This window comes from Dendrobates tinctorius, unplaced genomic scaffold, assembly GCF_039654945.1.
Source record: "Dendrobates tinctorius isolate UK_male_01 unplaced genomic scaffold, ASM3965494v1 ptg000197l, whole genome shotgun sequence".
NCBI lineage: Eukaryota > Metazoa > Chordata > Amphibia > Anura > Dendrobatidae > Dendrobates > Dendrobates tinctorius.
The window spans coordinates 3,905,469-3,931,600 of NW_027361864.1; the positions used below are offsets into that span (position 1 = coordinate 3,905,469).

The following is a 26,132-nucleotide window of genomic DNA, read 5'->3' on the forward strand; positions in this document are numbered from 1 at the left end:
AAATGGCTGTAATGAAACAAAGACAAAAATTTAAAGGGGTCTGAATACTTTCTGCGCCCACTGTAGGTCATGTTCCTTTTTTCTGTTTAGGATTTCCTAGCGCGCTTAAAACTGCTCTGGTCACTTGACCTTAATATTATATGTACCATCATTTGATAGATTCAGTTATTCATTTTTAATGCACTTTGCAATTTTTGGGAGGCCATTTTTCCAGCAATTTAAATGACCATATCTACATGCTAATTTTAGGAGTATATCCCTAGAGATTTCTGAGTGCTGCTAAAGTCCATAGCCAATTATTCCTCTGCAGTGATGAGCGAGTCTACTGGTAGCTCGGGTTTTCCCGAGCATGCTCGGGTAGTCTCCGAGTATTTTGGCGTGCTCGGAGGCTGAATACATGTGGGGATTTCCTAACAAACAGGCAATCCCCATATGTATTCAGGCTGTCTAGCAGCCGCAAATCATGCAGTTGCGTTGACAAACACTAAATCTCCGAGCACGCCAAAATACTCAGATCCCCCGAGCATGCTCGGGAAAATCCGAGCAACAAGTATAATCGCTCATCACTATAATCTGCCCTTTTGCTACTTTTTAATGAAATACTATTTGTCTAAAAAAAAATTTGGTAAATGGTAAATCATCTTTTAAATTACATTGTGAAATAAAATATTTGAAATTTTAATCTCATGTTTATGCCTCATTATCCCTTTAACTGGATTGGGATATTGTGTACGAGGTTACACTACACATTTCTAGGATTTTGTGATATAAGTGTATGGATCCTTACGGATCCCATTCTTAAACAATGCTTGCCAGACTCCCCGTCTTTTGTGACAAAAAGGGCCCCCAATTTACGGGATATATAGGTCCATAGTGCATATGATCCCAAAAGAAACAAGAAGAATCCAGAACGTAAGGGGTTTTTCCCTTGTGGGTTCTGTAAGGGCTGTGCAAATATGAAGAAGAGTTTCAATTTCTTTAACTTTGATCAGTCTAGAAAATTCAATATTAGGGTCAATATTATTTGTTCATCTAAGGGGGTTGTGTACTATGCACAGAGTCCCTGTGGGAAAATTTATATAGGCATGACCAGTCGTGAGCTAAAAGTACGGGTCCGTGAGCACTGCTTAGACACTGAGAAGGCCAAAACGGTCACGGACATTAGCTCTCTAAAGACCCTCCCTAGACACTTTAGGAGGTACCATCAATGTAATTCTAGACTGTTGAATGTGAAGGGGATTGACATTGTTACTCTCGGCCCTAGAGGGGGGGGATGTGTCTAAAATATTGGCCAAAAAGGAATGTCAATGGATTTATAGGCTGGGGACACTTATCCCACAGGGTTTGAATGAAAGTTTTGGCTTTAGCGCGTATCTATGACAATCTTGGGAGTGGTATGTTGAGGGTAGGGGGTTTTAATTTGTTTTTATTTTTTTTGTTGATCAGTTTATAGTGTGTTTTAATGGCATTTTTATTTTTAGCAATCCTGATTCTATTCCTGTCCGTATCGCAGAATGCGACACATCTTCCCTTCAGATGGAATTATGAAGAGGACTTTTACGACGGAGTTGGAGTTTGGTTGTCTCGTACCAAGGAATGGATGCATGTCTGAAAAATTACTATTTATGATTATGAAATGACTTTGCCACTTTTTACGATGTTGCCCTGTGCGTACCACTCTGGTAGTGATATGTCAGAGTGACATTGTTGTGTTTAACATTTTAATACCGATATTATGGAGTGACATTATTATGTGATGTCAATAGTGCAGTTGTAAGTGTATTGTAGTACAGCACATAAATACTATGTATATTGTTTGCATTTCCATCTACAGTGGTGATTTTGCTGATTGATACTGTTATGTTTTTTAATTGTATTGTTTACAATCTTAGGGTAGTATATCAGATAAATATTGGGTATTATTTGTTATATATTTGCTCTGTTTGCACTTTAATCGCACTGTCACTTTATATTATACATTCATTAATATGATTGTTTAGATTTCTATTGCACTGTCACTTTATATTAGCCATATATATATTAATATGACATTTTGAAATTTTTAGTGGGCAATAGTGGAGATTATTTTTTAAGACATTAATATTCACCCATTTGTGGTAGCACGCATGCGTTGTATACGGAGACGCTGGAAAATGCAAAGTGGTCAGTACATGATTCAGGTATGCACAATTCCATTTAGGACCTGTTGACGCCAGATCATGTGACCGCAAAGTGTAGTTTCCATTGGATTATACGTCCCACGTGGTACAGCGCATGCGCCATAAATACCTCAACATTGGGATACGAGTAGGACCTTTGGCTTCCATTCTGCACAGGCGCAGTAGTGCCTAGTGACTATAGGTGTATAGTGCACATGTGTCGCCAATGACTCCACAGTGGTCACATTTTCATACTGCGACGCGCTACCAGTTATCTATCATGGCGGATATAGTGAATGCAGGCTTGCCTAATTTTTAATTATTGTACACACATGGTACTGAGATATATATATATATATATATATATATATATATATATATATATATATATATATATATATATAGCTGGATCTCCCCCTGCCCTGACACGCCTCCCGAAGAAGCAGTGCGAAATGCGCGTCGGGGCAGAGGGACGTCCGGGCATCTCCACTGGCACATATAGGTATGGAATTGTCCAGCTTTCACTATATTCAGTTATACTATTTTCGATTGAATAGAGGTTTATTTTAGGGGGTATTTAAGGCTAACTAATTGGATACAGCTGCTTTTTTTGCAGCAATATAATCTTCATGCAATAATGGTGTGACTAGCAAGTGTACATTCCCGCTGTTAACCATTGCAGGGTTATAAATTGAAGACATCATTTGTTAAGTCCTTTTCACCCCGCTACTGGTTTTTAGTGAATTTTTATGCCAAGTTGTGGGATTCCATGGACTTGAAGTCCCTCTTTAAGTTCCAGCACTTCTCCTGTGTACTGTTTGTGTCTTTATGTTCAATAAAGTATATAAATTTTAAAGAATTATACACCATTGTGTGGGGTCAACTTTCTATTATGTTGTTACCACAAAAGTGATAATAGGATTCTGTGGTTTATCATCCGTGTATGGATTTATGATTGTTTTTGGGCTATTTTTGTGATGGTAAAAATTTAAAGGGGTCTGAATACTTTCTGCGCCCACTGTAGGTCATGTTCCTTTTTTCTGTTTAGGATTTCCTAGCGCGCTTAAAACGGCTCTGGTCACTTGACCTTAATATTATATGTACCATCATTTGATAGGTTCAGTTATTCATTTTTAATGCACTTTGCAATTTTTGGGAGGCCATTTTTCCAGCAATTTAAATGACAATATCTACATGCTAATTTTAGGAGTATATCCCTAGAGATTTCTGAGTGCTGCTAAAGTCCATAGCCAATTATTCATCTGTAGTGATGAGTGAGTCTCCTGGTAGCTCGGGTTTTCCCGAGCATGCTCGGGTGGTCTCCGAGTATTTTGGTGTGCTCGGAGGCTGAATACATGTGGGGATTTCCTAACAAACAGGCAATCCCCATATGTATTCAGGCTGTCTAGCAGCCGCAAATCATGCAGTTGCGTTGACAAACACTAAATCTCCGAGCACGCCAAAATACTCAGATCACCCGAGCATGCTCGGGAAAATCCGAGCAACAAGTATAATCGCTCATCACTATAATCTGCCCTTTTGCTACTTTTTAATGAAATACTATTTGTTTAAAAAATTTTTTGGCAAATCATCTTTTAATTACATTGTGAAATAAAATATTTGAAATTGTAATCTCATGTTTATGCCTCATTATCCCTTTAACTTGATTGGGATATTGTGTTAATGAATGGTGTACAAGGTTACACTACACATTTCTAGGATTATGTGATATAAGTGTGTAGACACATCTAGTTGGAATGTGGCCGGAATTCTGCAAATTGCATACTTGCAGTCACGTGACTACCTGCTCCTGGCTCCAGCACCAGAGACTCCTCACAGCGTGCAATGTGCGCAATATGTAAGGATTCACAATTCTGCTGTCAAATAGAAAGATTGCAGACTTGTAGCTTAAGGCCAGAAAACCCTTTTAAAACAAAGTACACACAGAGCGTTTGTTTTTGCAGTGTATTTAGGCAAATTATATGATACTGCATTTTACAGAAGGAAGAGTTATGAGATTACAGAAACCTCACATATACGCTTGTTTTTTTTCCTGACTGTATTTGAGAACTGCCTTGTATGAAATCTGCAGCAAGTCTATTTTTTTTAGTAATTATTGCAGTGTTTTTTTCCCACTGAAAAAAGCAATAAGTGCAGAAAAAACAGGTTTTGCTGCATTTTTGTGACTAAAATGTGTACTGTGGACAAAACACATACCGGAAACTAACAACGCTGCTAAAAAAAAAAAAAAATGCAGCAAAACACTGCAAAAAGCAACAAAAACTCTACTTTGAAAGCAGCATTTTTTTTACTACCAGGAGAGTAGATTTGGTGCCCCCAAAAAAATGCTGCTTGTGAACATAGCCAAAGAGGCAAACTGGACGCCAGTGGCGATTTCGGTGACTTTGGTTGAAAGGTATATCATCCAAACTTTACAAACTATATCTACCTACATTTGATAGAGATTTCCAGCAAATATGTAGCGGATTGGCGTTGAAAAAAATACGCTACAATGGACCTGACCGTGTGAAGAGAGGAAGTGAAGCATAGGACATAAGATGGGGCAACTTGAATTGGAGGGACTACCTTTCCATGGGTCTATCAGAAACTGCCAAGTAACCACTTTGCATGCACTGGACTTGAGCTCAAAAATGCATTTTGATGACTGGTCATCCTTTCCTACAGGGTATAACGCTAGATAACTCAATTACGTACATACAGTGGGTTCGGAAAGTATTCAGACCCCTTTACGTTTTTCACTCTGTTTCATTGCAGCCATTTGGTAAACTCAAAAATGTTCATTTTTTTCGCATTAATGTACATTCTGCACCCCATTTTGACTGAAAAAAATAGAAATGTAGAAAAAAATTTGCAAATTTATTAAAAAAAGAAAAACTATAATATCACATGGTCATAAGTATTCAGACCCTTTGCTCAGTATTGAGTAGAAGCACCCCTTTGAGCTAGTACAGCCATGAGTCTTCTTGGGAATGATGCAACAAGTTTTTCACACCTGAATTTGGGGATCCTCTGCCATTCTTCCTTGCAGATCCTCTCCAGTTCCATCAGGTTGGATGGTGAATATTGGTGGACAGCCATTTTCAGGTCTCTCCAGAGATGCTTAATTGGGTTTAGGTCAGGGCCAGTCAAGAATGGTCAAGGAGTTGTTCTGAAGCCACTAATTTGTTATTTTAGCTGTGTGCTTAGGGTCATTGTCTTGTTGGAAGGTGAACCTTCAGCCAAGTCTGAGGTCCAGATCACTCTGGAAGAGGTTTTCATCCAGGATATCTCTGTACTTGGCCGCATTCATGTTTCCTTCAATTGCAACCAGTCGTCCTGTCCCTGCAGCTGAAAAACACCCCCATAGCATGATGCTGTCACCACCATGTTTCACTGTTGGGATTGTATTGTGCAGGTGATGAGCAGTGCTTGGTTTTCTCCACACACACCTCTTGGAATTATCACCAAAAAGTACCATCTTCGTCTCATCAGACCAGAGAATCCTATTTCTCATAGTCTGGGAGTCATTCATCTGTTTTATAGAAAACTCTATGCAGGATTTAATATGTCTGGCACTGAGGAGAGGCTTCCGTCAGGCCACTCTGCCATAAATGCCCGACTGGTGGAGGGCTGCAGTGATAGTTGACTTTATGGAACTTTCTCCCATCTCCCTACTGCATCTGTGAAGCACAGCCACAGTGATCTTGGGGTTCTTCTTTACCTCTCTCACCAAGGCTCTTCTCTCACGATTACTCAATTTGGCTGGAAGGCCAGGTCTAGGAAAACTTCTGGTGGTCCCAAACTTCTTCCATTTAAGGATTATGGAGGCCACTGTGCACTTAGGAACCTTCATTACTGCAGAAATTCTTTTGTAACCTTGGCCAGATCTGTGCCTTGCCACAATTCTGTCTCTGAGCTCCTTGGCCAGTTCCTTTGACCTCATTATTATCATTTGGTCTGACATGCACTGTGAGGTCTTATATAGACAGGTGTGTGCCTTTACAAATCAAGTCCTATCAGTTTAACTAAACACAGCTGCACTCCACTGAAGGAGTAGAACCATCTCAAGGAGGATCACAAGGAAATGGACACCATGTGGCTTAAATATGAGTGTCTGAGCAAAGGGTCGGAATACTTATGACCATGTAATATTTCAGCTTTTCTTTAATAAATTTGCAAAAATTTCTACATTTCTAGATTTTTTTCAGTCAAGATGGGGTCAAGAGTGTACATTAATGAGAAAAGAAATGGCTGCAATAAAACAGTGAAAAATGTAAAGGGGTCTGAATACTTTCCGAACACACTGTATGAGCTACTTTAGCCCACGACTCAAACACTGAAGGCTCATACAGAAGATCCATCTAGTGTTCTGCATAGTTTACCATACACCCTTTATAGACTCGGGTAAAAAATGGCTTGATGTACAACACAGTTTCACAGTTTAGTATTACGTAAAAACATAATATTTAAAAAGAGGGCACCAAGAAAATGACGTTACATTGCAAAACTGCTCCGTTTACAATTTTTAGACCTGAAATATGGCATTGGAATAGATCTCTACAATTGTTAACGAGGTAAGGCAGCTCTACTGCAATGGGGTCGTTCAAGATATTCCCCCCCCCCATTATTGGCTTTGAACCCGTGTGTCTCATTTGTAAGACAACTACTCACAAAATGCCCAGGCACCTGCATTCTCTCCAGCCATGCTGAATGTTGGCGTTTTACGATGGCTGCAGATCGACAGGCTGGATACTAACAGTCTACAGGGGTCTACATAGTTTGCCTGTTCAAGGAACAGGTTGCATAAAATCAATGGCATTAACCACAATTACACTCAACATGCAAGTGTCAACATCGTTGGTTTTAACAGTGACCATCATTTTCCTAATACCCTCTTCATGGAAAAGCTACATACATATTTGCAAAATGGCCACAGACCGAAGCTTCAATAAACAGACAGCACAAATATACCAGCAAAGGCTCCTAGGCAAGGGCACTTTGAACTTCTATTAGTGCAAGAATTGAAGCATCTAATAATTACTAAAAAGCGGTCCTTGAGCTAGGACCTTGACCACACATGATTTTCATCCACTTAGGTTTTTTGTGGAGAAAATGATTGGTAGTCCGGTAGATTGGGTGACTGCGCTATAACTGGATAAAGACGACAAATGAAAAGTGGGGCTGACCAAACATTTTAGTAGCTGTAGGAAACCGTGGGTTGGATTTTGCCATAGTCACGACTAACATACAAACTAGAATACATACTCAAACTAAAACTATGGTGCTTGAGGTAATAGCGGGGGGGACTTCATCACATCAAAACAAGCAACACAGCAACAACTCTAAACTGCACCATAAATGGTTCCATGATAGACACCATTTATTATGCCCAGATCACTGGCCTTGGTTCCCTTCTTTTGAGTTTTGCTGCCTTTCCTTTGGCAAGAGCGGCAGTGCAGACTTGAGAGCTTGATGTAAGGTCATTGCTCTTTAACTCAGACTGATCTTGATCGTCCAGAGAACCTGCAGACATTATTTCCAGACTTCCCAATGAAATATGCAAACGAGGCGAGGGACTTAGACTTCGGTCAGTCATGTGTTCTTTGGCTTCATGCTCATCGAAAACATTTGTTAGAAAGCTAGAGGATTCAGAGCGGACAGAACAGACGTCCAATTTCTCTTTGGCTTGTAATAGGTATTGCCCGGAAACTACTGCAGCTCCATTTAATTTTGAGGTTTCATCAGAATATGTAGAACTGTGGTCATTCTCTTTTAAAGGTAGGTCATCTGCACTAGATTTCAAAATCACTGGCAATTTAGAGGGGTCAACTCTAGGAGGACCTTTTTTGGATTCCACCTCCCAAGCCAACGACCATTCCATATTTCCAAATACAGGTGATTGGCTATTATAATGAATATTTGCATTTTGTACTTCAATCGCTTCACCTAAAATGCTCTTTGTAGAAGCTAGGCCAATCTCATGACTAGAACTTTCTGGAATGGATGGCTGCTTGATTAAGGAACCAGGAGATTTATTACTATTTAGGTCTTCATAAAGTACAGAAGACTCATCAGTGTCTAGTCTTAATTCTGAAGGGCGAGTCAAGAAGTCAACCACCTTTTTAGGAGAGGCCACATTAGATGACTCAAGGATGCCTGAAGATGAATCAGTTGGGTGTGTTGATTGTGCTTCATTGGGAACCTTCTCTACATTATCCACATCGGCTTCACTTTCCTTTAAAGTTATGGTGCTTTTGGTTTGAAGGACGTTGCCAATTCCTTTGGGTACCTTACAAGTCTCAACTTTCAAAATAGATTCTCGCTCAATCTTGGCGCCTTCACTTGCTATCAGATTAGATACGTGAGCTTGCTCTCTGTCATTACCAGATGGTTTGATCAAATTTAAATTTGGCAGAACAGAGGATTTGGACTGATTGCTACTTCGACTGGCAGCAATGACTGGTTCAGGTGGTTTATTGGTCACTTCACTGGAAGATTTAAAAATACCAAAAAAGTCACTGGAAAATGTACTCGTCTGAGACGGAGAAGGAGAAGAGGAGAAGCCAAACAATGAGCTTTTCTTAGGCATGGAAAATGATGAAGGCTGGGGAGTAAAAAAAAAGCTGGATGTAGGTTTCTGGGGCTCACTGGGTGATGTGGAAAACACACTAATTTTCGTCATAAAGCTAGAAAACATATCAACTGATGAGTCAAACACTGATTTTTCCTGCTCGGGCGGCTTGCATGTATTTGTAGAGGACGGATGATCTAAAGGTGTAAAAATAGGTGCATTTTCTACTGTTGGCTGTGAAGGACCCAGGTTGCTCTGTTCAAATTCACATTCCTTTGGAACTTGTTCTTCCCTTCGCAAATCTAAGTCACTGGAACTGGTCGTACATTCATATGCATCATCATGGCGTTTTAACGGGATTTCCTTATCAGTCCCAATGCTGCTAGGAGCTTCAATGAAAACGGATACTTGCTCTCCAAACAGAGAACTAGACTCATCTAAAATCTTGGCATCAGCAGCAAACACGTCTTCATTTATGTTAATATTAGTATGTATTTCTGGTACTGAAGGTATCATTTCACTTAAAGGTTCTGTTACACTATCTCCTGTGCTGTCAGCAAGGTCACCACCACTCACCTGGCTGACATTTTCTGAAAAATAGTCAAACTGTTCACTTATTGAATCAGACGCATACTCATTTTGCTCTACCAACTTACTATCTTCATATTCACATTCCTCTTGTTCCAGACCCTCATTCTGGAACTCATGTTCTTCAGGAGTTATATCAATTTCATAATCTTCCTGCAATAAATCACTGTCTGGACCATGTGATTCCATGTCTGTTCTATTAGTATAAATATATGGTTCATCTGGAGGTATATGATAGTCAAGCACACAGGATTCTTCTACCAGTGGACGATCTACGTGAATTGATGGATCATATAATGAAGCAACTTCATGCAAATTTGGTTTTATTACAGTTGCATCTTCCACATACCTCTTGTTCAGGTGGGACTGTTGAAAATTTGGTATGGGCTTTTGTTTCTGTGATGAGTTTCTAATGCCATCCTCCATTTGTCTTTTTGGTATAACCTGAGCAGGGGTCTTTGGCTCTTCATACAAAGAAAAGCCAAAAAAGCTAGAAAATGAACTAGTACTGGATGGGGGTTTCTCACCAAAGGTGGGCTTACTTGAAGAAAAAAATGTAGGCATCTTAAATAGAGTCTGTGGTTCTGATGCTTTGGTTTGCGTTTTTGGTACTTCCACAGGAGTGGCATCAGATTTGACAGATTTACTCAGAAAATTAAAAATATTGCTGGCAGTTTGTGACAGACTCTCCCCTATTTGTGCACTGGCTTGCGGCTCTGGTTTACGGTCTTGAAATACATTTTCAGAAGGCATTTTTGTAGATTGTTCCTCAAGACCAAATTCTGGTTTGGAAGTTTGTTGAGCAGGAATAGAGGGCAAGAAACGTTTGCTTGTGGATGTAGAAGGAAGAGCAGAGTCCATTTCTGGATGGTCTCTAGGAACTGGTGTACGTGAAGACACAGTATTACCTACAACATTTGTAGATGGCAGGGAGCTTCTCAAACCAGTGTCTTGAATAGTCTCTTGTTTCTTTAGCAGCTTATTCCTTGGTGTTTGAACACCACCAGTTTCCACAACATCTCGGTTTAACCCTAAAGACTTTTTATCGGCTTGGCTTTTCTCATCTATCACAGGTATGACTTGAGGGGGCTGCTTTAAAGGCACAGGCTCTGTTTTAAAGAGATCACTTATAGACCCAAATATATTTGAAATGCCAATGGTTTCCTTCTGCTCGGAAGTCGCTTCAGATATTTTATTATTCTTGGCATTTTCCTCCAAATTCTTATTTTGTAAATTCTCCTGAGACGGAGTTGGACTTGACGTTACAGAATCAATCTGAGCCTTGAAAAAATTCAAAAAGCCAGAAGTAGTATTTTTATCAGTACTGGTTTTGGCAGAACTGCCTTCACTAATGTTAAAAATTTGTAGAGCACTCTTAAATAGATTTTTTTCAGGCTCACTTTGTGGTGGGGCATTATCCGTGGGTTCTGCCAGTTGTTGGCTTGACTTACGAAAACTTTCTTTTTTCTGCAGAATCTGTCTTGGATTAGGTATATCAGTATTTCCAGGTTCTCTGGTTAGATTTTGAGAATAATCAGAGGTGCTAAAATTTGGACTTTCCAAAATTCCTTGTAATGAATGTTTTTTCATCATCTGGGGCATCTTTGTATTATCCAAAAGGTCACCACCCTTTGGTTTTACATATCTATGATTGGCAGCATCAGCAAGAGGCACCGATGTTCCTCCCTTTATCGTATGTTCGCCAACTGTCTCTGACGGCTCAGTACAAGCAGCAGGAGAATGATTGAGATTTTCACTTTTATTCAGTAGACCACCAAGAGAGGAGAATAAGGAGGACACTGGACTGAATAAAATCATTTTAACATCACTTTTTTCAGTGGACTGTGGTTCACTGTTTGACATGGGTTCAGCATTGGCTGCAGGAATAGAAACCAACTTGGGTACTTCAGTAACTTTTTGATCAAAGATCTGTTTGGGCGAATGCTTTGCTTTTGCTAAATCGACAACTTCTACTTTTTGGTGCCAGTGAGAATAATTATCGGCAAAAATATTTTCACCGTCGGGTCTAAGGTCTACTTTTAGTTTTTTAAGCTTGCATGTTGAGAAATCTAGAGGCTGGTCACGTTGGGAATATACAGATTCTTCAAACATGTGAGAAAAGGTCTCCAAGTTCATCAAATGGTCATTTTTATTTAATGCCAAGTCAAGAGGGCTATTTAAAGTATGGTTATCCATTTGATCATCTATAACAAACCAAGGGAGCTCTCCATTATTTAAGGGTACCTTAAATCCACACAAGATGACCTCATCGTCTGAAAGATTGTAACTTGTTTCTAAGAAATCTTCATAGTCAAAATACAATTCTGTGTCTGGTGTACAGATATACACATACTCCCCAGTAGGATCAGTTAGGAGAGAGTAAATGTAAATGCCATCACTGTACATATAATATCCACAATCTCCTTCTTCAGACTGCCACCATAAACCAAATTCTAGTAATCCCAACCATTCTACGTACTCGTCAGGCAAAAACAATGAGTTTTCATTCTGAATTAAAGAGTTATAATCAATCAAGCTCCATAGAGAGTGATCATATTGAGAAGAAAAACTCAAATCTAAGGGAATGCCTTCATATAAGCTATAGACATCGGTTTGCAGCGAGACAAGGTCAATATTCTGGTTATACATCTCACCACCCAAATGTAAATCCTTTGTGTATAAAAACACATCTTCCAATTGTGAAAACGAAACCCAGTCCATGTTGTCACTTCCATCCTTCTTGCACAAATTCATGACTGTATCATTAAAGTCAGTAACGGCTATACTATTACCAGATAGGTTGTTTCTCTTGCCATTGACATGACAAGCAGTACACTCTCTAGCATTCCTATGGATACCGCAATCCGTAACTCCATAGTCCCACTCATAATTACAATGGCTTCTATTATCTTCTAAACCTTCACCCAAAGTTGGCCAAACTAAAGTATTCTCACCATGATAGAAGCCACTATCAAAATCATCCATCCAACACAAACCAAAGTCTTCAATTTCTGAATCAAACTGGACAGAAACATCCCTCGAGCAGCTTTCGATACGATCAAGATGTCTTTCTCTACTTCTTTCTTTAACAAGTTTTTGTGGTTCATCTAAGAAATTAACTTTATCTGACGCTTTGCCAACAGTTTCACTTCCTTTTTGCACAGGTATTAGATTTTTAAGTTTGCTAAAGATACCTAAATCCTCACTCTGTTTCTGATCACCAGACATCTCTTTCACATTATCTTTTGTAGTCTCGTTTGGTGCATTCTGCGGTAAAACATTGGTTGAGATTTCTTTGTTACTTAATAAATTTTCATTGGAAGCAAACCTAAAAAATCCTGAAAGAAAACCTGCTGCTTTTTTATCTTCGGAACCTTTGCGCTCTTTTAGGAGGTTCTCTTGGGATCCAGTTTCACTGGATGAAAAAGTAAATAGTTTGGAGATGAATCCTTTGGAAGAGTCTTTTTCTAGATTTTGGCTTGACTTCGGTATTCCCCCGTCAGAAGACTTTTGACCAAAAATAAGGTCTTTTTCTACACTCTCTATGTGTTGATTCTGTGGGAGTCCTGCAGCCTTACATTTAACTTTCTCATCAGATATTCTTGAACAATCCGTTTTTAGTATAGGCTCTTGCTTAAAATTTTCTTTATGTAGAGGTTCTGATTTATTTCTGTTTTTTTCACTTTCAATATCAGTAGAGGATACATTGTCAGATGAAAACTTAGGTAAAGAGGAAATCTCACTTCTCTTCTCAGTTTCCTTTTTACCGGTCAAGCTAAAAGAGTTGAAAAAAGGAATTTTGATTTTGCCTATTCCATGAGAATCGCCATCTCGAATGTCTGTTTCAGATTTAAAGCCTCGAGAACTTTTTATATTGCTTGTATTGTTTTCCATATTGTTGGAAGGTTGGGTAAAAAACTGACTGAGAGACTTTCTTAAAGGGTGTAAAAATTCTTTATTAGACTTTGAGAAGTCCTCTCTTCTGTCTAGTTTTGGGTCAATTTCATGAGTAGCACTCCAAGTTAAGTCCTTTGTGCTACCTGTGGACACCGGCGGGCGACAATCAATTTTCTCATGTGTTAAATGTATGTTGGGTGCTTGTTCTTGATAAAATGTGTTTACAAGGGTCGGTGATTCTTCACTTTTTTCCTGAATCAGCTCATCCATACTTAACTTTTTTGTAATTTTCTTGCATAAGATCTCTTTATTTTCTAAGGATTGTTGAGCAAAGGAATGACAACTTTTGACTAAAACATGTTCTTGTGTACATTCTAATTTTAAGACATTCGATGAATCAAATGAATTAACAGTGTTGCTCATTAGAGGGTTGTTGGGAAGATTACTAGTTATTGTAGAGGAATGGTCAGGTCCTTTAGATGGCTGGTTAGCGCTTTCTTGGATTTTGTTGGGTACCTGTTGATGGGGACCTGGATTAGGTGCAATATCACATTTCTTTCCACTATCTGAACTCATTTTTTCATCAATATTTTTTGCATTCATAAAATTGTTTCCAAAAGTAAACTTACTGCTAAAGATTTTCGATATTCCCCCAGTAACTGGGTGTTCTGGTTTCTCAGGAGTGGAGGAAACCATTTTCTCTACTGATGCTGTAATTTGTTTGGCCCCTGAGCCAACCTTCTGTGTAAATGAGCTAAACAAAGAGTTGACTGTTGTTTTTATGCCAGATAGTTCAGGAGTAGATTCTGACTTCTCATCAATACTTGTGTTTGGTTTAGGAGTAGATTCAGACTTCTCATCAAGACTTGTGTTTGGTTTATCCACACTTACGTTGGGTTTGTCTACATTGTTGGTGACATTGTCCAATTGTTCAGTAGAAGGGGGTTTGCTGGATATACTGCCAGTAGTCAATTTACTAACTGGTAAGGTACGGAACTTGTTAATTTCTTCTTCCTTTTCAGCCAGATATTCTGAAACAGACTCAACTAAACATTGTAGCTCATCCATCGTATCCACATATTCTTCTGTTGGTTCTTCAACTGGAGACAGCTTAAAGTTGGGGTAGCTATATTTACTGAAAGACCCTCTGGAAGAGTTTTTGCAATTGAGAGGTTTTAGATTACTAATAGCATTTGAATTTAGAGGACTCATAGCAACTTTGCCAGCATGAAGCAACCCTGGACCAGCCCAAGACTGCGAAATCAATGCTAGCTCTTCCAAATCATCATCTGACACCGGTGAACATGGTTGACCATCAGAAGCACTGCTGTCATACTCCTCTAGGGTATCAAGAGAACAACTGTGACCAATAGCAGCTGGTTTCGGTTCAACTAGTTCCTGTAGTATGTGTACTATATCATTATTGGACTTGCACGTGTCATGGTTTCGTCTCCCACTCTTCACCAGCAAACCATTTTTATAAGGTCGTAAAATTGGATAAAACGAAACAGATTCATTGTTCGTTTCAAAGGGTACGTCAGACCATAAAACATCTTTTTTGGATTGAACATTCAATTCTGAACATAAGCCATTAACCTCTTTTTCTGTTTTTTTAATCCGAGAATTTTTCTTCAATTTTCGTCTATCAATTGTATTATACTCCTCGGGGTATTGAGCAAAACCAGATTTCTGAATATGGTTTTGAATAGACATCAACCTCTCTACTCCTCCATTCATTTCAACATCCATGTTCTTCTTTGAAAGATTTGTTTCTTGCCAGTTCTTTTGGCTTTCTTTTAGAAAATCTTCAATAAGCTGCTTGCCTATTACTTCACACTCGTCTTCCCACTCTTTTTCCAAAGAACCTGTCTCAACGGGAATGATCCTAACTTTATCTTTAACTACAGAGGGATTTCTAATATGTGTAAAGGAGATCAAAAGGAGAAGGGCGGGAAGAAAACAGAAGAAAAGGAGTGGACAAAAGAAAAGACAAAAACAGAATGAAAAAACATAAAAACTTTGTACAAACCCATTGCATAAGACATCCAAATTACAATACAAAGTGTGAGTAAAATGTAAATACTCAAAAATTCATTATATTTCAATCATTTCACATTCATAAATATGGTTATTTCAGCACTGTGAATATCATCGTGTTCATGGGCTTAATAAGAACTATTATGTTTTTTGTAGATAGACTAATGGATTAGTAAAAAAATAATGTATTACTACTTATTTAGAAATAAAGGTTTCGTTTAAGATTCGAAAATATGGCCACTTTCATGCAAAACCATGACTACAACTGTCTACGGTATGTTTCTGGTATTGCGGCTTTGCTCCATTGAAGTGAAAAGAGCCAAGCTGCAGTACCACACAACACCTGCGGATAAATGTGGCACTGTTTCTATGAGAAGACAGACTTTTTTCTCTAATATTGGAGCCCCATTAATGTAGTTTTCCTTACACAAGGATAGACACCTGGAAGCATTAAAGGACTGGGTAGCGGGATCTTTAATTTTTCTTTTTGCTGGTTTCCAAAAGGTGTAAAATCTTTTTTTTTAAAAAAAAAAAAAAAGCTCCCAATGGTAGTAGAAGCCAAAACTAAATTTTATTTCATGATTAAGGCCTACATCATCAATTGTCAAAAATCAGATAAAAAAAAAAAAAAAAAAATTAACATCTTAGGGGTTTTCAGACAACTAAAATTTCCTTACCAAGCTCTCAAAGCCCTGAAAATAAAACTGGAAGGAATTTGTTTTATTTTTAAGCAAGCAAGGACCTTAGTAATTAGCCCTGCGGAACGAGATTCATTAGTATATTAGAATACTTTTCATAATTTTTAGGTTAAATTAAGCAATTTTAGTACTTGGAAAACTCTTAACACAGATAATACCGTAAGTCAAATTTAAGGGCAGACAATAAGACACTCAATACTGTCACAGAAAACTTACATTGTACCTTCAAATTCACATGACACGTGAAGCCTCCATTGTTACAACTAAACAAAAAAAAAAAAATGCACAAACACGGCCAACTAAGCTCCAGTGTGTATTGCACCCTGAAGACATGCAACTACCACAACACGGCACAAGCCAAGGACACAGCATGGCACAGACAGGGTTGACCCACCTATCGGACAGATCTAGAGAATGCCTGCTTTCTAGAGAACAATGGCGGCTTGTCAGCTGACTAGATTCTGATGCAGACTCTAGATCGTGACGTCCATTCGCACCGGAATCTATGCTATCATATCGCCTTAAGAAAGGGGAGAGAAAAAAAGGAAAGTAGGAAAACGGTAGAGGAAAAGGAATAATATGGATTATGTTCACTGCAAAGATACAGACAAAACCAACCTCCTCCTTGACATCAAGACAAAATGAATAATGGTAACAATATATAATAATAATAAAAAAAAAGAATAGCGGATACGGAAAAGAACTATACAAGTTAGGAAAAATAAAGGTTTAAAAGAGCAGAAGTTTTCACTTTATACTACCTACACTCATTTATTAGCATAAGTCAATGATACATGTAAAAATATAAAGCTCCTCTTAATAAGGGAATAGTCATCTTCCAGTATTCTGTAGATTTCCCTGTAGGCTTTCTGTAAATGAGCACAAATCTCCCCAGTCACCAAAAGAAAAAAAATATAAAAGTAAAAACAAAATAGTAGAGAAGGAGGTGGGGAGATGCAGCTGCAGCTTAGCAACTTTTATCTTTTTCCTACCATCTCTCAACATTCAGAGACATCAGCTGGCATGGAGTTAAAAAAAAAAAAAAAAAATGAAAAATTCATTCAGTACAGATATGGCAGCTTGTCCAGGGTCTCGAGACTCGTTCTGTCCAACCCTACCAGGACTGTTTGAAATAGGGAATTTTAGGGACATGGAATAAAATGACTGATGAGAATCTTTGTGCATTAATTGAACATAAATACATTGTTTGAACAATTCTAAAAAAAAAAAAAAAAAAAAAAAATAATCTACATTTTGTAGCCCTTGCTCAATCTCTTATTACAGAATTTTATTCTTACCAACTCAATTTTTATTTATATATATTTTTTTCCTTAAGGGAAATAAATAGAATCAGTGACAAAGGAGCTGCAGCAGCTGCTGAGCTTATAGGTAATGGCTTCATTTATGATGAGCTCAGACAGTTGGAGATGCACCAGAAACATTCTTGTGATAAAACAGGCAGGGAAATCGGTTGCCTAAGAAAGCAGCAGCAGTAAGCCTCTGCGATTTTGCATGTATACTCACTTATCATAAGTGACTTATGCTTCCTTCCCTGGCCAGGAGCGGTGCAGACAGTGAACTGGAGCAGCTCTACATGGTCGGACACAGCCATTGCACAGCCCATAGCAGGAGCACATTTATAAGATTATCTCAACACAGGAACCTTTTTTAACACATCCAATTGTAGAACTTATTAATGTTCCTGGCTCTATTAATTAAAATGAACTTTGCTTGTAGAACAACCACTTTAATCTCAGTATCAGCAAAGAATATAACCCATAGCCATCGTAAACTTGCACTTAGGAAACCTTAATTCATATAGTACATTAAATTTTACCTCATCGTCCTCCTCTCCCGGAAGTCCAGGTCATAGCTCTGCACTGAATCAACACAGGACTCCCGAGACCCCCCTTGCTGTTGTAGGCGAGGTTGCACAGGGTACTGGTGGATAGAGGCATTGGGCTGAGAGGTTGTATGATATGGGGGTGGTATGCTGTTGCTGGTTTCGCTACGGTAGTCGCTGTCCCGGTCATCAACGGCACTATCATGGTCTTCGAAAGCTGAAACAAAAAATAGGTTAAAGGCCACACACACACCGCATTTGTCTCCTTCTACTGCACTTGGACATTATTTTAATGTCATGGCATAAACTATTAGCTGGAGCAGCCATGCCACCTAGGAGGAACCAAAATAACATAAGTCAATTTGTAATTTTAAGTAAAAATTTAATATAAGTCAATGTTTGAAGATTTTTTTGTACATTTCTAGAAAAGGAAACTAGAGTTTACGTGCATTCTGAGGAGAAGGTCACCCACCACATTGTAGACAATCTATGCCACCACCAAGGCTGGACCTTTACAAGGACAATCAGAACTCTGCATGTGTATTGGACAAAGTTTTCATGTAGACTTTTTAGATAAAGTCCTCTAAATGAGAAGGAGCATCTCCGGACTTTGGAACAACATAGTATTCTTTTTAGAATAAAATTAGGGAATCGAGATTGTCGATTCCTACTTGTAAATAGCGCCCAGAAAAACTCAGTTCTTTGAAAGGTTATTCTTTGTAAGTATTGTCATTGTGGGGTTATCCAGTGCCTCTCCCTGGCGCATCAGGGGGGTGATACCATACTCATTAGCAGGTTCTGTGCATGCATCCAATACTAATCAACAGGATGCACGATATCTATGCACAAGTCTAGTAGAATTCTGGAAATCCACCAGAAGGTTTCATGGTCTTTCAACAAAAGGAGCCTAGTGAGGTCTCTAAAAGCTTCCATAAGCTTATCAATAAATGTCAGCTGAACCCGTTTATTTTGTGGGATCGGCAAACTAATTAGGGGGGGCCTCTCGAATTGCCTCACCACATTATTTTGGGGGAGAGAAGGATCAGGCTTCAATAAATGAGTAAATAAATGCAATTTCTTTTGCAATTATTGACGACTATACAGATATAGCCTATCATTTCTAAAAATAACGGTACAGACGCTCCTCATTTAAAGATCCGAAAGAATCAGATGAGTCTTATCCATATTTTGTAAAAGACATGAGAGATATGATTGTCCTGGGAATATAAAACGCTTCTTCACAAGGTCTGGACCCATCAACTAACAATGATTTACTTTCTGGTGGAGATATGCAAATCAAGAGCTCTGAATACTTTAAAATCTAAGAAATTAAATTTCAGGATGATTTTGGGATATATTCATAAAACCTTCTGAAGAAGCAATGGATTGAAAAATCAGGATTGTTAAAAGGGTTTTTTTTCGGTGGGGGGTTGGTCCACCTGCTGTTACCACATTGAGCGCATCCCTACTATAATGGTACTGAAGCAGTTCATGGCCAGAATTGTAGAAAAGCATGACATACATTATCGAAAAGAAACTCAGCCATTGTTCACACAAATCAAAATTAATTAAAAATAAAGTGTGGCAGCAGTGAGGGGAGGGGCAAAAATAACTACCAGACTGGATAAACGGAACAGAAAAGTATAAAATGAGCAGGAAACACAGCAAAAGAACCAGCACACAGACTAGAGTATTGTATGGCTAGTTGGAGATTGCTGCATGCTTGGCCCTGTGCACAGTAGGATATTCATGTATACGGGACATCAGTACCACAGGATGGGCACAGACCAAGACGATAGGTGAAAAGGCAGTACAGTCTGGATACGGGGGACGGGAGGTGAAAGTTATCTCTATGGCCAGTAGACAAAGTTTTGTAGTCGTTCCAAGAATAGGTCATCTGGTCATAGATGTATGAGGGCGGTCTACCAGTTAGCTGATTCAACTCCTCCATGTAGATACGCATGTAGTTGTTCCTAGAGTCATTCAACTGGTCATAGATTTATGAGGGTGGTCTAGCAGTTAGCAGTTTCGAATCCTCCATGGACATGAGCATCGGGATTAGTCAACCAATACGTTTTTAATTGAGTGTAAAAGGGACACTTGGCAAATATATACCCAGAAGGGGACAAAAACAAGAAAAAAAAAAAAAAAAAGATCGAGTAGGATGAAATTGATAATTTTTCAGTGTGAACATTCACCGTGGCAAGGGTTATGTGATTAAATCAGCCATTGTATGCCGAACAAAGATCCAACCATAAAAACTGATTTGCAACAAGATTAGAAGGGATAACTTCCTAATCGCTGTGGGCACGACAATTAGGACCCCCTAGCAATTCTGAGAACAGAGTTTTAGAAAGTCCCATCTAAATTGAGTGAAATACAAGCATGCGCACCTCCACTCCCTTCATTATCAAAATAGAGCGCAGGAGACATGGCTATGGCCAGTGTGATGGTGTGATATGCTAAGCGGATATCATTTTGTGTATATTTCCATTTCACTTCTTTTCATAGTTTTTTCTTGTTGCCTTGTATGTCTACAGCCTGACTGTATTTGTCTCTTGATGACCCCCTGTAGTTCCTTAATCCCCAAGGCTGCTTTGTTCTCCTCTGGGAGGCCTGCAAACCGCCCCAACCTGTTTGACTACCTCTGGACACAAGGAAGGGGTGGGGAGGACAGGAGCTGGACAAGTCAGTTCCTGTGTGGAGAGGATCGTGTAAAGATTGCACCTCAGAGAGAAGGACCCATTTTATCCTCAGGTGGTAGAGTTTTGGACTCCTCTCCCTGGACATTTTATCCTGTTTTTGGACTGCATTCTTGTTCTGGACTATTGTATCCTCAGTGTGGTGGATTGTTTATGGACCTTCTAATTTTGCCTGTAATAAAGGTCTTGGAATTGTTCACACTTCCCTCGCTCTGTTGATTGTGTGGTATCGGAGAAGGACCCCATGACAACTGGTGGCAGCAGTGGGATCAACAGAGTGTAACCCAATGGAGAACCACCCACAGAGTGAGTACAGAAATTGGACTGTATCCAGTTTACAGGAGAGAGCCAGAGACCTGGGCCTAAACTACCAGGGACTGACTAAAGAAGCCTTAATTGATCTACTGGTGGGTGCTAGCCCGGCCACCTCCTCCCAGATGTCTGAAGGACGAGCACTGGAGACAGGGATCCCCATCCAGAAAAGCCAGTGGTTGGTGTGGTACGAAGAAGAGATGGCGGTTCTGGGCCCCGGCGTGTCTCAGGAGTACAAGGAGGAGGCTGCCCGCCGGGCACAGCGGAGACAAGAAGCAATGGAGCTTGAAAGATGGAGTAACGCAATGTGGAGTGTAACGCCAACGATCCGGGAGCCTGTACAGATCACCCGGACAGAGTTTAAGCCATTTGATCAGGCTTCCGGAGATGTGGAGGGGTTCTTCAAGGACTTTGAGCAGCAGTGTGCTGTGATGGAGGTGCCCCACTCTAGCTGGATGCGTTTGTTAGTGGGGCTCCTGAACGGAAGCATGGCGGAGGCTTACCGAACCACTGACGCACCGCGGAATCGGGATTATAACATTGTAAAGCGGACTATCCTGGATTACCATGCTATCATCCCAGACTCATATAGGGCTAAGTTCCGAGACTTCCCATGCACGACGGGGGGATCGTTCAGGATGTATGCACATAAGATGTCCCAGGCATGTCGGAGATGGCTGGAAGCAGAAAACGCCTTTACTGTGGAAGATGTTATACAGGCGTTCCTTATAGAACAATTTCTTGCCAAGTGCCCCGCAGAGGTACGGGAATGGGTCCGGGAGCGCACGCCGTGTACCATGGATAGAGCTGCAGCCCTGGCCGATGAAGCCCTTACTATCCGGCCGCAATGGAGGAGGCTTCTGGACAATGAACCACGGCCTGCTCCGGCGCCCCGTCCCCCTCCAATTATATCTGCCCTTCCACCTAGTCTCAAGCCGATGACAATCACGCCTCACAATCCTAGGCCCCAACAGTTCCGACCACGACCTGGGGGTATCACAGAGAGGAGAGGTTATGGGTGTGAGCAACCTGGACATTTGCAGTCTGGCTGTCCCTCAAGGATTCAGAGGGAGCCCCACCTCGTCCAGTGCATCTTGTGCACTCCACCCCGCCTGAGGAAGAGCTACCACCGCCCCCACCAGAGTGGACCACCGACCACGGCACCATAGATACTTCTCCTCGAGTGTACGGACTCCGGCCTCTGTCCTTCAGCTACTCAGAGAAACGGCAACGCCACCTGCAGGATGTCTTAATTGATGGATACAAAGTGTCAGGATTTAGAGACACGGGGGCATTCTTGACTATCGCTGACCCCCGTGTGATTCGACCCGAGGCAATTTACCAGGGTCCGGGAATTCCCGTTGTCCTGGCGGGGGGTGCCCGCAAATATATACAGCGAGCTTCTGTGCGTTTGGATTATGGTTGTGGAGAAAAACTGTGCTGGATTGGAGTTATGGGAGGACTGCATGCAGATATCCTCCTTGGTAACGACATTGGGGAGTTACAGTGCCAATTTGTGGGAGCAGTCACCCGACTACAGGCTCTTCAACAAGCACTACGTCATTAGGACCTCACCGGGGAGCAACCACCACGAACCGCATCAGTGTCGGTAAGAAATACGTTCGCTGCTACTACATTGGGAGAGTCTTGGGACAGAGAGGAGTTTAGGAGAGAAATAGAGGGTGACACTACCTTAGCAGCCCTTAGGCGAAAGGCAGAAACTGGGCACATGGGAGATAATGGGGATGGCTTCACTCGAGAAAACGGACTGTATTATCGTGTAACAAAGGTCAGTGACCAGGGCAACCCTGACGCAACGACCAGGCAACTCATTGTCCCTCAGAAGTACAGGGCACAGCTACTCCAACTGGCCCATGACATACCCTTGGCTGGGCATCAAGGGAGAAAAAGGACTTAAGAGAGGCTCACCCAAAGTTTTTACTGGCCGGGCATCTCAGTCGGTAGCCCATTATTGCCACACCTGCGGTGTGCCAGCGAATGCGGCATCCAGGAGCTCGACATAAGGTACCCCTGCAATCCCTGCCCATAATTGAGGAACCATTTCAATGTGTAGCTGTCGACATGATAGGTCCCCTGGCCCATCTCAGCCGGTCAGGGAAAAAATATATCCTGACCGTGGTGGACTATGCCACTAGGTATTCTGAAGCTGTGGCCTTGTCCAGTATTACAGCAGTAAAGGTAGCCGAGGCCCTTGTTACCATCTTTACCCAGGTAGGAATTCCAAGTGAAATATTATCGGATCAAGGCACTCAGTTCATGTCAGATCTGGTCCAGTCCCTATGGCATACCTAGGGCTTTTGTTGACGTTGAAAGAGACTGGGAAAAGTACCTGCCACATCTCCTCTTCGCCTATCGGGAGGTTCCCCAAGAGTCCACGGCGTTCTCTCCCTTCGAACTACTGTTTAGCCAGAAAGTCCGTGGGCCTCTCACTCTTCTGAAAGAACATTTAGAGGGAGACATTTCAGATACCAGAATGCCCATCGTTCCCTATGTTCTAGAGTTCAGAGATCGTCTCGCCCAGCTAGCTACCTTGGCTAAAGAACACCAGCGAATGGCCCAGTCCAGACAAAAAACCTGGTATGACCGTAATGCCAGGAACCGGGAATTTATGGAAGGACAGCAAGTGCTCATGATTACTGCTTCCCCTGCCAACAAGCTTCAAGCAGTGTGGGAAGGCCCTTAACAGGTTGTCAAGAAAATGAATGACACTAACTACGTTATTGCCCTGGACTCTAGTGGTCGACGACCGAAAACCGTCCACATTAACATGCTGAAAGACTACCACGACCAATCTCTGCCTGTTCTAGCTGTCTGCCACCCCCTTAGTGATACCGCCGATGACGAGTATCTCCCAGATCTCCTCCAGGTTGCCCAAGCGGGAGGATCACTGGAACAAGTACCCCTGGGCTCCCATTTATCGGATATACAAAAGGACGATATATTCGCCGTACTAATGCCGAGGGCTGCTGCTTTCTCCTCAAAGCCGGGGAAGACTACACTCACCAGCCACCATGTGGAAACCGCCGGACAACGCCCCATCCAGCAGGCTGCCTACCGGGTTCCAGAGGATGTTCAAGACATGATAAAGGACGAACTGGAGGAGATGAAACGACTGGGAGTTATTCAACCATTTCACAGTTCTTTAGCCTCTCCTGTCATCCTGGTCCCCAAGAAGGATGGTACAACACGATTCTGCGTCGATTAATAATAATAATAATAATCTTTATTTTTATATAGCGCTAACATATTCCGCAGCGCTTTACAGTTTGCACACATTTTCATCACTGTCCCCGATGGGGCTCACAATCTAAATTCCCTATCAGTATGTCTTTGGAGTGTGGGAGGAAACCGGAGTGCCCGGAGGAAACCCACGCAAACACGGGGAGAACATACAAACTCCTTGCAGATGTTGTCCTTGGTGGGATTCGAACCCAGGACCCCAGCGCTGCAAGATTACAGACAATTAAATGATGCCACCAAGAGTGATGCTTATCCCATGCCCAGGACTGATGATCTATTGGATCGTCTGGCCAGTGACCATGTTAGACTTGAGCAAGGGGTAATGGCAGATACCCCTAACGGAGGACGATCGGGAGCGCTCGGCCTTCATTACTCCATGTGCTCCATTTGGGCTTTTTCACTTCCTGGGAATGCCCTTTGGGATGAAAACTGCCCCGCTACTTTCCAGAGACTGGTAGATCGACTGTTACAACAATGTCAGAACTTTGCCTGTGCTTACTTAAACGACATTGCCATTTTTAGCACAACCTGGGAGGAACATCTTAAACACTTGGGCATAGTGCTAGACTGTATCCTTACTGTAGGACTGACCATGCGCCCTGATAAGTGCCAAATAGGGATGGCTGAGGTGCAGTACCTCGGGCATAGAGTAGGGGGTGGGACCCTAAGGCCTGAGCCTGCCAAGGTGGAAGCCATTAGCAACTGGTGTAGATCCCAGACTAAAAAGCAGGTACTTGCATTTTTAGGAACTGCTGGTTACTATCGCAAATTTGCTTCTAACTTCAGCACCTTGGCCAAGCCCCTAACGACCTGACCCGCAAGAACATGCCTAGGAATGTGACGTGGACGACTGCATGCAAGGATGCCGTTTCAGCGTTAAAGCCCTCGTCACTGCTCCTGTCTTTGCTGCCCCGGATTATAAGCGCAGGTTCCTCGTGCAGACAGATGCATCCACCTTTGGGATTGGGGCAGTACTTAGCCAAGTGAACACCGCCGGAGAACATCATCCTGTTGCTTTTGCCAGTCGGAAACTACTGGATCGGGAAGTTGCCTATGCCACTATTGAAAAGGAGTGCCTTGCCATCGTATGGGCGCTAAAAAAATTGCAGCCATACTTGTATGGCAGAGACTTTACAATTATTACAGACCACAACCCCCTCACATGGCTGAACCACGTATCAGGGGACAATGGAAGATTGCTGCGGTGGAGCTTGTCCTTACAACCCTACAGCTTCTGCATCCAATACAAGCGGGGAAACCAACACCAGAACACCGATGGTCTGTCTCGACATGAAGAACCATAGACTCCCCAGGCCGACCTACCCCTGCCACTGTACAAGGAACTATAAATGAATGAGCAATGTGGACTAAAGTGAGCAGGCTAGAGGTCTGTGTAGACCTCATAGCGTGCTCACTTATTATAAGGGGGTTGAGGTTGTGATGGTGTGATATGCTATGCGGATATCATTTTGTGTATATTTCTATTTCACTTATTTTCGTAGTGTTTTTCTTGTTGCCTTGTATGTCTACAGCCTGACTGTATTTGTCTCTTGATGACCCCCTGTAGTTCCTTAATCCCCAAGGCTCCTTTGTTCTCCTCTGGGAGGCCTGCAAACCGCCCCAACCTGTTTGACTACCTCTGGACACAAGGAAGGGGGTGGGGAGGACAGGAGCTGGACAAGTCAGTTCCTGTGTGGAGAGGATCGTGTAAAGACTGCACCTCAGAGAGAAGGACCTATTTTACCTCTGGTGCTAGAGTTTTGGACTCTCATCTCCCTGGACATTTTATCCTGTTACTGGACTGCATTCTTGTTTTGGACTATTGTATCCACAGTGTGGTGGATTGTTTATGGACCTTCTAATTTTGCCTGTAATAAAGGTCTTGGGATTGTTCACACTTCCCCCGCTCTGTTGATTGTGTGGTATCGGAGAAGAACCCCGTGACAGCCAGCTTTAGCGACACCTGTGCTCTCCTACTGCGCCATGAGCCTAATTGTGAAGAAGACAATTCATTCAAGTAAAGCAGTATTCCCACCTTGGACACATCCAACCAAGTGAGGAATG

General features: G+C 41.4%; 1 protein-coding gene across 5 annotated transcripts in view; it reads right to left on the minus strand.

The window, feature by feature from the left end:
- The window catches only part of UNC13B (unc-13 homolog B), a 409,040-nt gene that overhangs the window by 227,946 nt on the left and 154,962 nt on the right, over positions 1–26,132 (minus strand). For 4 of the 5 annotated variants that reach the window (XM_073553139.1, XM_073553141.1, XM_073553138.1 and 1 more), the window contains 2 exons: positions 17,788–18,010; positions 16,345–16,470 (listed from right to left, as the gene is read on the minus strand). In XM_073553139.1, the coding sequence (XP_073409240.1) occupies positions 16,345–16,470; positions 17,788–18,010 (349 nt within the window). The remainder of the gene's footprint in view (positions 1–16,344; positions 16,471–17,787; positions 18,011–26,132) is intronic. The other variant, XM_073553142.1, reaches the window with a different exon arrangement.